A 12,595-nucleotide genomic window follows, 5' to 3' on the forward strand; every position below is an offset into this window, starting at 1 on the left:
ATAATTAGCCAATTTTTAGCTGTTAACCCATGACTGTCCCACTGACATCTAAAGAGCCATTCATTAGATATTGATGCATTTTAAATAGATGATTTGATTAGTTTTGGATAAAAATCCATGCATTTAATTAACCAAATTTACATAGTGATTAGTCAATTTTCGGCTTTTCCACTGATATCTCATACAAATTATCACATTTCAATGAAATTTACATAGATACTTAGGACAATGAACAGACAGATATGTGAAATATTAATTACCTAACTTGCATAATTAATCAATTTTCAGCTTTTGACATTTCAAGTACCTATACTACTATTACTTTATTACTTTTCAATGAAACTTGGTAAATAGATGCTCTAGAACAAGGCAGAGACCTGATTAGTTCTGGGTGAAAATGAATATTAATCAACTAATTTGCATAATTAGTTCATTTTCGGCTTTTACACTGATATCGAAAGTACTAATTATCCATTTCAATGAATCCTGGTACACAGATGTTCTAGGACAATGCACAGACCTGATTAGTTTTTGGGTTAAAGTCAGTGCATATAAATTACCTAATTTGCATAATTAGCAAATTTTCAGCTTTTACACAGACTATTCCATTTCAATGAAACTTGGTACATTGATGCTCTAGAACAATGCAAAGAGCTGCTCAGTTTGGGGTAAAATCAGATCATACTAATTACCTAATTTGCATAACAATTCTTAATTTATTGTGTCTAATCAAAATTCAATGAAACTTTGTACATAGATGGTCTGTGAGAATACTTATCTTAACATCACATTATAATGAAAGTTCGTACATGTGTGCGAAAGACTGCTAGTATTATAGCCTACTGGGGATCACATCTCACAAACGTTTACAGAAACCAAGACCCCAGATAGGCCATTAACTACATTTAGCGTCCAAGCTGCTGCACGTTGACCAAATACTATTGCTGTACAGGATAAAGGGCAAACGATCCATAGAAATCACACCCAATTCATGTATGCATCATAGTGAACTACATGTTGTATTCAACCTCATATCACACGCTCACAGTGGCTGTGATTACCCACAATCCAATTAGTTTGAAAAATTTCACTAAATGTCACTAACACGCAGCTATCTGGGTATGGTTCATGGGTTTCGAGAACGCGAATTCGTTTTTATACTTTTGTCTTGAGAAATAAGACATTTGTCACATGACCAAAGATGGTACAATATTTGGTCATTTTTTTTTATTTCAATATACCAGTGGTGGTCATTTTGAGAATAATATGGCTGTTAAAAATGTTTTTTTAGGTGATAATTGTGCTTAAGGTAGAAGCCTAGTCATAATTTTTGAAACAAATTGTCATAAATCTGATGACAATGCTCATTAGTTTATTATATACAATCATGAAGCCATTGTCTCATGGTACAATGAAACTGCATTATTTTGTGTGTCACAGTTACGCTTTTTGAGAAACTTGTCCTAATATTTCTTGAAAATTGCTATTTTCAGAACAATTCCATAGAATACAAAGTTAAAGAAAAATTGCATTTCTTGACACTTTTTAAAACCCAGATTTTTTAAATAATTCATAATAAAAAGTACTCCATCATTAACAATATACGATTTTTTCAACCTATGTCACCAGGTTAGATTTTGAGATATATTGCATAATATCTCTGCCATAGGAGCCTGTGGTAAAAGTGTTATATTAGTGTCAAAATGGCTACTTTACACTAAAATACAACCAGCAATTTCTCTAAAAACATGCTGGTGACCCACAACCTTTTTTAGGTCAATATCCTGAAATGAATAAATTCTAGGTTTTTTAATTTATGAGTAGGCTTTTACCGTAAATCGTGCTAAACTAGTATCAAATACATACAAACTGTTCATTATTGTACACAACAGAAAAATAAAGCATTCCATGCACTAATACAAATAAGTGACCTTTTGGGGAGCACCCCAGATACACCATGGAGTACAATTTTTACACTGGATTATGGTAGCCAGTTTCTTTATTAAAACCAGGGCAGTGATTTAAATATTGGATGTTGCACAGTGCAGCCCACCTTTCATTTTTACTCTGTAACCTTTCACTCATTCTGTCTTTAAACAAACACATTTTAATGGGCTCTGGCGTCACATATATCAAATCAATTTGAACATGTGTACGTTGTCTTTCAAACTAGCAATGAATGTCAGGTTTTCAAAGCAGCCAGAACGCTAAAATCATGCACAAAATTTCAATAGATATTTTGACTGGGAATACTTTTATTACACTCTGACATAGTATGATGTCATATTAATTGTGTCATTACATTGCATTAAATCTTGTTTTCTATCACTGGTCAATGCAAAAAGAAATGCTGTATTATGGTGTATATTGTAAAACAGACCTTACAATGACGATAAAAGTAGTTAAGGTCGTATTATAGGTACGACCATGAGGGCGCTGTTCATACTCGGATGCGATGACGTCATACGGGGAGGGATGACGTCACAATGGGAGGCCGTGCATAGCTTAGCATAAATAATGACGTCACAATGGGAATTCGTGCATAAATTAGCATAAATGAGCGTCCATGGCCGTAAAGGGGATAATTTGAATGAGGATGACGTCACAATGGGATATTGTGAATATGCATAGATGAGCATAAATAATGACGTCACAATGGGAATTCGTGCATAAATTAGCATAAATGAGGATATGGCCGTAAAGGGGTTCATTTGAATGAGGATGGCGTCACAATGGGATATTGTGAATACATTTGCATACATAAAATTGATGTGAATACGAGGTCGTGTCGAGGTCATCGTGAATACATTTGCATAAATTACCATAATTTTTTTAATTATTTTTTAATTATTTTTAATTATTTTTAATTATTTTTTAATTGGACAGGCGTGGACGAAAGATTTTTCAGAATGTTTCGTAGAGGGCGCTCACACACACACACACACACACACACACTAATAAATACACATCATTTTGAAAACTAACAGAGTTTATTACACAAAGAAGGGAAATCTACTAATGAGTAAATAATCAAAAAGAATGGATTAAAAACTGAGTAATTGAAATTGAGTATATAGAAAGTATACATTTTGTTTTTGTTTTGTTTTTGTTTTTTGTTTTTTTTTGTTTAAGTAAATAATCAAAAAGAATGGATTAAAAACTGAGTAATTGAAATTGAGTATATAGAAAGTATACATTTTGTTTTTGTTTTGTTTTTGTTTTTTGTTTTTTTGTTTAAGTAAATAATCAAAAAGAATGGATTAAAAACTGAGTAATATAAGAACAAAAAATGACATTGAGTATATAGAAAGTATACAATTTGTTTTTGTTTTGTTTTGTTTCTTGTTTGAGTAAATAAACAAAAAGAATGGATTAAAAAACTGAGTAATATACGAATAAAAATGACATTTTGAGTATATAGAAAGTATACATTTTCAAACGCGGATAAGTATTCGATTATGATAAAAACAAGAAAACACGAGTAACACCGAAAAGTCAATACACACTTTTTTCTAATCAGAATCGCTCATCTGTGATAAAAAGAAAAAAGAGAAATAATATGAAATCGATATATATATATATATATATATATATATATATATACATGTGAAATTTCAAAAGCATAAGTCATCTAGTAAAACTGCGTGGGAAAAAATATTTGTCATAAATAGGGAGGTTGAGTCCGGTCACGTTTTCGATATATCTGTTCACATAAAGGTCATTCAAATGTCTATCACGCGTAAAAGAGTCGGCTACGGACTTCATAGGTTCCCCTCGACATCTGCGCAGCAAGTAATACAGGACGTATTGACCACACACTGTAGAGAACGGAGCTTGTAGTATTTGATGATTGTAGACCCATGTACAAACGTTTTTATCGAGAAATCTCTTAAATTCCACGTAGTAGGGTTGACTACCATACGAGTCAAAATATTCTCCACGGTAGGGATCCTTCAGATAAAAAGCCACCCAATGTGTCCCACCTCCGCTACTATCATCGGTGTTTGATACGAACGCTGCGGGATACTCCAACACTTTAGCCTTAGGCAGTTGATCTCTAGCATAAACGCCAAAGAACACGTTTCTAGTGTACGGATTAGTCGACAGAATACGATTCAGTTGATTCGTGTCCATCGCAGCTAGAAATCAGTCAATACGTTTCTGTCTCTGTCAATCTCGATAACGTTATCGTATTCAGCATAAATCAAAACGGACACAGTCTCAGTCAATGCTTGTCTGAACTGAATCTCAAGACCAATCTTTCCTTCTTGTATCAAATTGAGGTGATAATCGCTGGCCGATTCGTCGGGAGTGAGGTCAAATGCGAAGATTGTGTACCCTTCGGGATATTCGTCTCGAGTGATGCCGTTGCCTTGGTCTTGACCCATTTTATTTGTACCGGTAAATAGAGTGTAATAAGCCATGATGCAACTTCTGCCACCAGCTGCCGTGAAGTCTGTCTTCAATGGCTTTGCGGGAACTTGCTCGCCTCTAACATTGAGAACCAGTGATGTGATACCGTAATTCTGGAAGTTGAATGGATTTGTTTCGTAGGATCCGTTGAAAGACGTATTAGAAACCAGACACAGGATGATCCTTTTGGGCAGCTGACCGAGGAAGATCAAATCTTTGTTTAATGACATTGTACCAGCGGGGATGGAAGCGATTTTCATAACGCATCGATCGATGGGGTATTTTGCAGTACCCTGTTTCAACGCTTCAACGTGTCCCAGTTGTACGCTGGGGCTCAACTTGACTTTTCTCACTAGGAGGGTAGCATCGGTGATGACTACTTTGAATGCTGGATTTTCGGTTGAACTGATCAAGCAGAACTGATTTTTACTTCGATGTAATTTCAGTCTAACTTCCACCCCATTGAGTAAATACTTTGGTTGAAAAAATATGTCCCCGTGTATTCGTCCGATCATGTCGACCGTCTTACTGAGTGATGTATATGCGTATCGACGTTTGAGTCCCATGTTAGCGTCACCATCATCAGCCCTTGGGTTTGCAACATTCATTTTTCCAGCGGTGTCCTTCTCAAATATCGCAGCACCAATCTGCGTTGATTTGGCATCGCCTCCATAATTCAATAGCGTTTCGATCATGGCTCTGTAAGAATAGGTGGGAGATGCATCCGAAATCTGCTTTCCATTTAGGTACACGTCGATTTGATTGAAGAGGGAATGCAACCACAAGTTTGCAGGCCCTACAGTGGCGTCCGCAGCCAAATTACTTCCATTTGCATTCGTGATTTTAGCCTTGATGTGCAAAAGCGTAGAACCAATATCGATGTAGTCACTTCCGGCCGAAGGTATTACAAATTCGATCGGACCATCGGCTATATTCGTGAGTGGGTTTACCTCTTCGTAACTTCCTTTTTCGATACTTGTCTGTGTCGGAGGAATAGTAAAGAGATCGAGTTCCGTCTTTGCGCATTCACAGGAGTGTTCGTGTACAAAAGCCATGATGTTCAGTCGAATATATCCGGAGATCTTCTCCTCTTCTTAGCCTTGGAAGAAATGACACGTCTCGTTGTTGTCTTCTTTCTTTTGATGGTGCGTCCTCGCCCCGTTTGAGAGGGTCTTCCAAATAAATTGCTCAATACCGAAGAAGTAATTTGACGACCCGCAGTCTTTGCTCTACTCGAAGCCGCTTTTTTAAAGTTTTTCCCTTGTACAACATCACCTAGAATACCCAAACCGGCATCGAGCGCTGGTTTTGCCACTGCTTTCAGACCTTGTGTTAACAGAGGTGCGGCCGATCTCGCCAATCCAGAAAACATACTTCCGATTCCATATCCGCGTTGCAGTCTCGTGCCAGAAAATACAGATCCTCGTCCAATCTGATTCATGTAGTAATTTCTATAAACCCCCACGTGAGGAGTGTAAGGTCGATGTCTGTTCATTTTTTCTTCACACTAGCGAAGGACGAGCTTTGCGAAAACTCAGCGTCACGATCACTCGTCCGCGTTGAAATGGCACGTTCTCCCCTGTATCAGACCTTATATCAATCTCCACAGTCTCAAATGTTGACGTTCGAATCGGCAGGAAGTAGGGTTTGTTGTAAGTGTGATTGACGCTATCTCCATGGGTTCCTTCAACATTGACTATTCTCAAGAGAGGTACGGAAACATCACCGACCATTTGGTGTTCGACTATATTGCAATACACGTAGAGGGAATACAAACTTCTAATGTCGGCAAGGTAGGGACTAGTGCGTCTTTCGTTTGTAATTGTTGTATTTGAGGGAAATCCTAACAGTTCAGCCAATCCACCCATCAAGATTACACGAGCTCCTTCTTCAACCGCCACGGTCACTCTCCTTGACCTCGAATTATATGTCATCAGTATTTCATCTGGTAGACCTTTTTCTCGAATCGCATCTAAAATCATTTCGATCGAGTTGTAGTAGCCCGGATTCAATTTCAGTTCTCCGTGATCTCTCATATTGGGTGAGGCATCGTAAAAGATCCTATTTTCGTCATGTACGACGTTGTACCACGAATTTGGGTAGTGGATGTCGGCCAATGCTACTTCCCATTCGCCATCTAGCGAAAGCGTTCTCGGTAGTTTGACAGTGTATTTTGTCAATGTGTTGTTCGGGAACACATCGAGCGAGGCATTACTAGGGAGCGTCAAAAAGAAATCCTTTCCAGACATGATGATCTTTTGAAATGAATCGGGTCATCGTGTGTGTGAATGGTATTTATAAACGTTGCAAGTCCCTGATCCAAGAATTAAACGAATCATCATACCCACGCCACTTAACGAAATATTCCACGTGACCTTTACGTTTTCTCTTGCGCAGCACATTCTCCACAATGTACAATGCATCGTCGTCTTTTACTATTTTCTGAAGTTCTTCTTCGTAGAAAGTACCTTCCAACATTTCGCCGTTGTAATCTGAAATTTTGTAAACAGGTGGTTGTGTGTTGAGACGTTCAACAATCGTGAATACCTCTTCGGTCCAATTGGGTAAGTAACCTTTTTTGAAAACGTGTTTGGTTTTACTGATTCTGACTCTGTCACCGAGTTTATAAATCTTCCTCTTCTTCATCCCATTTTTCTCTGTGTTTAGATCACCGTACAATATGTCTCTGACCTTTTTCTGGTTCGCGTAGGTAACGAGTGAGGGTTTGGTATTTATACTTCTGTGATGGGTATTGTTGTAAGAACGTACCATGTCGTCTAATACAGGTAGATAAGTCAACGTGTTGTTCTTCGTGAAATATCTGAACATTTTTCCCTTGATGGTTCTGTTGTATCTCTCCACAATGCTGGCTTTAGTCTCATTGCCTGTAGTAAAGAACTTAATGTCTTCGCTCTTGAGGTAGTTCTGAAAAAGTCTGTTGGTGAATTCAGTTCCTCTGTCCGTGTGCAAAACGTCAGGGCGACGCCCCTTCCCGAGTATTTTCCGAAATGCCTCGACCAAACTCGCCCCTCTCTTGTCTTTCAGAGGTACGACGAAAGCATATTTTGAAAAAACATCGATACACGTCAATAAGAACTTGTATCCACTGTTGTATCTGGATATCGAGGAGAGATCGCATAGATCAGCCTCCCACTGCTCGTCCACTTGGAAAACCACCACCCTCCTTCTTTTAAAGGACCGTCTAGAAGGTTTGTGCAGAGTATATGTATCCTGTTTACTCAACCACTTCTTCACGTCCGACTTGGTTATCTTTTTTCCTCTCTTTGTTTTTTTTACGGCAGCATAAAGGGAATTCAAACCCCCGTAACTTCCAGGACTTTGGACATCGTAAAACAGTTCGTCTAGGACGGTGTCCATCTTCTTCGTCATTGTTTACGGGTGTGGTTATTTCACACGCGCAGAGGCAGTGGATACGTTCGATAAACGAAAGCAAAGCAGGACAGCGTGGATCCATCACGACCGACTGAACCAAAGTGAGATCTAGCGGTTGCGACGAGGTTCTATTTAATACGTCACCCACGTGTGTCGAGGATGAATGGGAGTGGAAACCACATGGGGTCCACGTCTCTTCGAAACTCTCCCCTTGAGTGTGTTGGTATGCATGTAAGACCACCGATCTGTATTGCCAACTAGGTCTTGAGGTACATTTGACATTTTCATAACTTCGGCAAATTCTCTCCAACCTGTGGGGGTGAAATTCTTCCTTTTACGCAAGAAATCATTGACTAAATCGATGATGTGCGTGCCTGGTACGGATTGTCCATCAATGATTAATTCACCATTTTTACCCCAGTCGACCCGTTGGTTCTGTTTAACCTTCTGTAGTAGAAGCTTCGCTTTTCTCTGCATGCTCTTGGGAACACTTTGTAAGACTTCGGATGTAATTTGATCTGGCACACCATCTTTGTTGGGTTGAGATTCCTGATCGGCTACAGCATCAGTGTTGGGTAATTGCTGCGTAACGGAGATTGGAATCGGTTCGTTTTTCTTCTCCCGCAACAACAAGTACTTGCGTAGAACCTGTTGGTACAGTTTGACTTTTTCATCTTCAGGCAACTCTTCCATTTGCGTTATGTCGTTCATGTCTCTATCCAGCGAAGTCAATGATTTCACCACAGGTCTCGTCATTTGAGCATTCTGGCTTTGGATGGTAGATAATAGCTCAGCAGGGACTAAAGCCATCTTCTTCACGGATTCCATCTATTTAAGACCTAGTAGGGGAGGGAGTATGCTCGAAATTAAGGGAGCAATCAAGGCGGCCAGGAAACCTCCTTTCTGAACCAGAATTTTTTTCTTTTTCTTGACTGGAGTTTTCTTATTGGACAGTGCTCGGAGATGTTTCACGTACAACGCCAATTTTCTTTTCTGACTAGGTGATAGCTGGACGTTCCCTTTCAACACATTGAGCGAGCATTCACACAGACACTGTATCAAGTCACTAGAGGCTCCATCAATTATCCCCTTTTGTTGTTTCGAGTTGGCCTTGTGCAATACAGAGAGAAAATCAGCGTTCTTTCGCATGCGGGATGACATGGTGAAATGACTGACGATGAAAGACTGTCTTTTTTTTATACCTTTCTCACATACACTATCGGTACTTGAGATGAAAGTATGTTCGTTCGAATGCGTATTTCCTCAGGGGTGTCTGGCATCAGATCCACGAGGAGGTAACCGTGAGGTTCTTGGGTGGCATCGGTGAATGCCTCCTGAAGAAACTTAATGTTTCCGGGGTACATTTGCTTTGCCAGAACGTTGACTTGTGATGCGTCCCTTGGATTTTTAAACAGGAAAATGTAGTGCGTGTTGAGACTGATGGTTCTCGATTGTCTGCCCTGATGAAAGAGATTTTGCAAAATCAGTATCACGGATAAATTTCGATGGTGAGATCCCTTCGTGAAGAACTGGGCGATTTGTTTATCGTTACCCGATTCTGTCATCAGATCATCTATCACCAACAAGTTTCTTTTAGCCGGGTCGATTATTCTACCAATATCTGGAGGTATCCCTTCGATAAAGCGAATTTGAGGCACTGTCTTCATCATTTCCAAGTAGGCTGGCTGAAACTCGCCGTAGCACCAATAGATAACATCTGGTGGTGGAGATATGACGCTGTCACATTGTTCTAATATCAGTTTGACTAAAAACGTCTTCCCAGACTGCGTGGGACCGCACACGAGAGAGGTAAATGGGTGTTTCAATCTTGCATCCATGACGATATCATAGGACCTCGCTGGTTATTGCGTCTCCTTTTACGTTCTTCAATGTACTTTTTCAACATCCAGTTTAAAACAAAATAAGGTAGTGTACATAAGCCAGAATAGACGAGTGATAGAACCAAGTCCGATTTGGTAGAGCCCATGCCAATGTGATTGTTCAAGGTTCAAATGGATGAATGATGGGTAACCGACGATCTAGCTTCTATTTATATATTTTTTGTTTTTAGAAGCCGTATGGGAGGGTACAGTAATCATCTTGTATCACCCGTTTGTCATACACTAAACTGTACGTTTTAACTTCTTCTCTATTGAATATTCTATCTCCCTTGCGTGTTATTTTTCGAGGGTCTTTGACGTGTAGAGGACCGCTTGTTCTCCGAACAAGTCGATTCATGGAGTCAAAATTAATTTCCAGTTGATTTCTGTAATTGAGGGTGAACCCTCTCACTTTACACACCGTTTGGTTCCCACTTTTGTCCGGTTTGTGTAGTCGGTACGCGTAATTCTTCGGTCCTCCCGATACGAAATGTGTGATGTAATTATCCATCGGAGTTATTTCTCTCGTCAAATCTCCGAGATAATCACCTGTCGGTGGATCCCATTCTCCAGCTCGTTGGATGTAAATGATGGAATCTGTGTCAAAGTACAAGACTCTACTACCTAATTTCTCCAGAACACTGTAGAGTTTAAGTCGGGCATAGCTTGTCGTCATGGCAGCCAGTACAACGTTCGTATTGGGTGCTTCGGTAATGTTGTCTTCTTTATCGCAGTGCTGGACAAGAACCATTTCGTCAGAGACAAAAGAAAGATCTGTGACGTCCTTTGTATTATCCATCAACATTTCCAACAGTTTGGCGGGCGTTTCAACATACGTGCTCTGTCCAAAGTTTGATCTCTGTCCCAGCTTTCCCCAGAACGAGTTGAGATTTAGCTTGGCGAGAGCTCTGAGACCTGGATTGGTGGTTATCTTGCTTCTGTTCAAGACGATACCTTCTCTTTCGCGGTACCTTTGGATGTACATGGTTCGGTCTTCCTCGGTGCGACACCACTCTGGAAAACCGGAAGACTCTTGTTTAATTTTCAGAAACATGTTGATGTAATCGGTGAACAGCCCTCCTTCTCCAGTTTCAGGGTTGTATGTTGCCGACTCATCATAATGCCAAACTTCGTATACCTTGGTGATGCGATACCCTACTTCTTCAGCCTTTTCCAATTCTGGAGTGCACCAAACACCCGTCAGCTGACGTTCATTGACACCATGGTGACATTCGTCTTGATTCATGGTTTCCGCGCATTTGGAACAGAGTGGGAACATCAGTTTGTTGTTCACCCTGAAAGGTAGAACTGGTATATACAATCTCCTCGGAGGTAAAACGTCGCACTTGATAATACCGAAATAGTCTGTGGGTTTGGCGATAAAGTCTTTAGTTACGACTGTCGGGTGGCCAACTGGATATCGCGAGGTCTTATTGATGTACGGGTAGAGGCTGCAAAAATCAACATATTCTATCTTTTCGCCTTCCTTGACCTCGTAATACAGACTTAGGGCGTTGGTACGACCCCCGAGAAAAGCCTCCCTACCTCTGATAGGATTTGAGATATCTAAGCTTCCGACAAACCTCTCGACTTTGTGATTGTTCTTCATCAGGTTTTTGAAATCGCATTCCCACATGGTGACTAGCGAGTATCCTTTCGATTTCAACCACTCTTCCCTCGCCAGTAGTCTTTCGTAGAGGGATGTCATACTGAGTTCATTCTTGCGATTCGTCTCATTCCTTCTGGGAAAACACTTTGGACAACCGTGGAAGTAACAACCGTAGTACTCATACAAGGTTTCGGTAGAAGCATCATATCCGTCTACGTAATAAGGTCCAATTTTCATCTCCCTTCTGGAATTACGAACATGTTGAATATGCGTGTTATTGACGTGTGCCTCGTATTCCATCCATCTTATAGCATCTGCAGATTGATTCTGGGCGCTGAGGTACCCTTTCTCAGGCACAACCCCGATTGTGTCAGGAGTCAGGAAATGCTTTCGAAATATGACGTTGCACACGGAAGCGATCGTGATGCAACGGCTGAAGGGGTCAACTTTGGTGAGATCCATCATCATCGATCTAAATGCCAAACAACACTCCTCGAGTATGCGCACGTCGCTCCGACAGTACTTGAGCAGTTCTTTACGTAAATCATAAACGGAATTCTTTTCTACTTCTCCATTGTACCATGTGTAGAATGTCTTTCTAGCCACCTCCTTCATACCATCTGGGTCAAAATAACGAGCCCCGGGTATCGGTCCTCTGTAATTGTCTCCAGTGGATCTCGGAAACAAGTGAGGAAAAAAACCCTTGTGTAACTCGTCTATGCCGAAGGTCTTAGGAAGTTTAGATAGAGCCATGGGCAGGAAATTCAAGCTATCAATGAATTTGATATCTGCACGACGGATGTATAGTTGCATGACTTTCGAACCATTCATGATGACTTCGGGTAGTATCTTGTGATCGTGACAGTATTTCAGAATCATAATTCCATCATACCCCTTTGAATTATGCGCGATGAAAATCATCCCATTATGCTCTTTTTCTAATGCCCACTCGCAGAAATCTTCCAAGGTACGTGAACCATTGAACACTTTCTCCGTATTCGGTGGAATTCGCGCTACGCACAGATCTGGAATATGAGTGCAATGTTCGTCGGTCGTGCATTCAAAATCGTAAAAGACGTAGTTACCATGGCTGTCAGAGTTATCCTCCTCAAATTCTTCCATCGAATCGTCAGATTCTTGGTTCTTTTTTCTATCGGTGAGTGGTTGAATGTAACACAGGTGGTCGTATGTCTGAAAAGACTTGCAGGTTTTGCAGTAAACTTCGTTACATTTGTGAGACCCTTCACGATATTTGAGGAGTTTGTGACATTTTTCGCAACGTTGAACTGACTGGCAAAGA

The 12,595-nt window shown here is 40.2% G+C and overlaps 2 protein-coding genes across 2 annotated transcripts; both read right to left on the reverse strand.

The window, feature by feature from the left end:
- Positions 1-4,139: 4,139 nt before the first annotated feature.
- On the reverse strand, positions 4,140-5,468 carry LOC146737863 (uncharacterized protein F54H12.2-like). The gene has a single exon (XM_085504844.1). It carries the CDS (start codon positions 5,466-5,468, stop codon positions 4,140-4,142), a length of 1,329 nt encoding a protein of 442 aa, XP_085360970.1.
- A 4,405-nt stretch (positions 5,469-9,873) lies between these two features.
- Positions 9,874-12,417, reverse strand: LOC146737864 (uncharacterized). The gene has a single exon (XM_085504845.1). The coding sequence runs from the start codon at positions 12,415-12,417 to the stop codon at positions 9,874-9,876; it is 2,544 nt and encodes an 847-aa protein (XP_085360971.1).
- Positions 12,418-12,595: the final 178 nt, after the last annotated feature.

Source organism: Saccoglossus kowalevskii, chromosome 10 (genome assembly GCF_978046115.1).
Source record: "Saccoglossus kowalevskii chromosome 10, keSacKowa6.1, whole genome shotgun sequence".
Taxonomy (NCBI): Eukaryota; Metazoa; Hemichordata; class Enteropneusta; family Harrimaniidae; genus Saccoglossus; species Saccoglossus kowalevskii.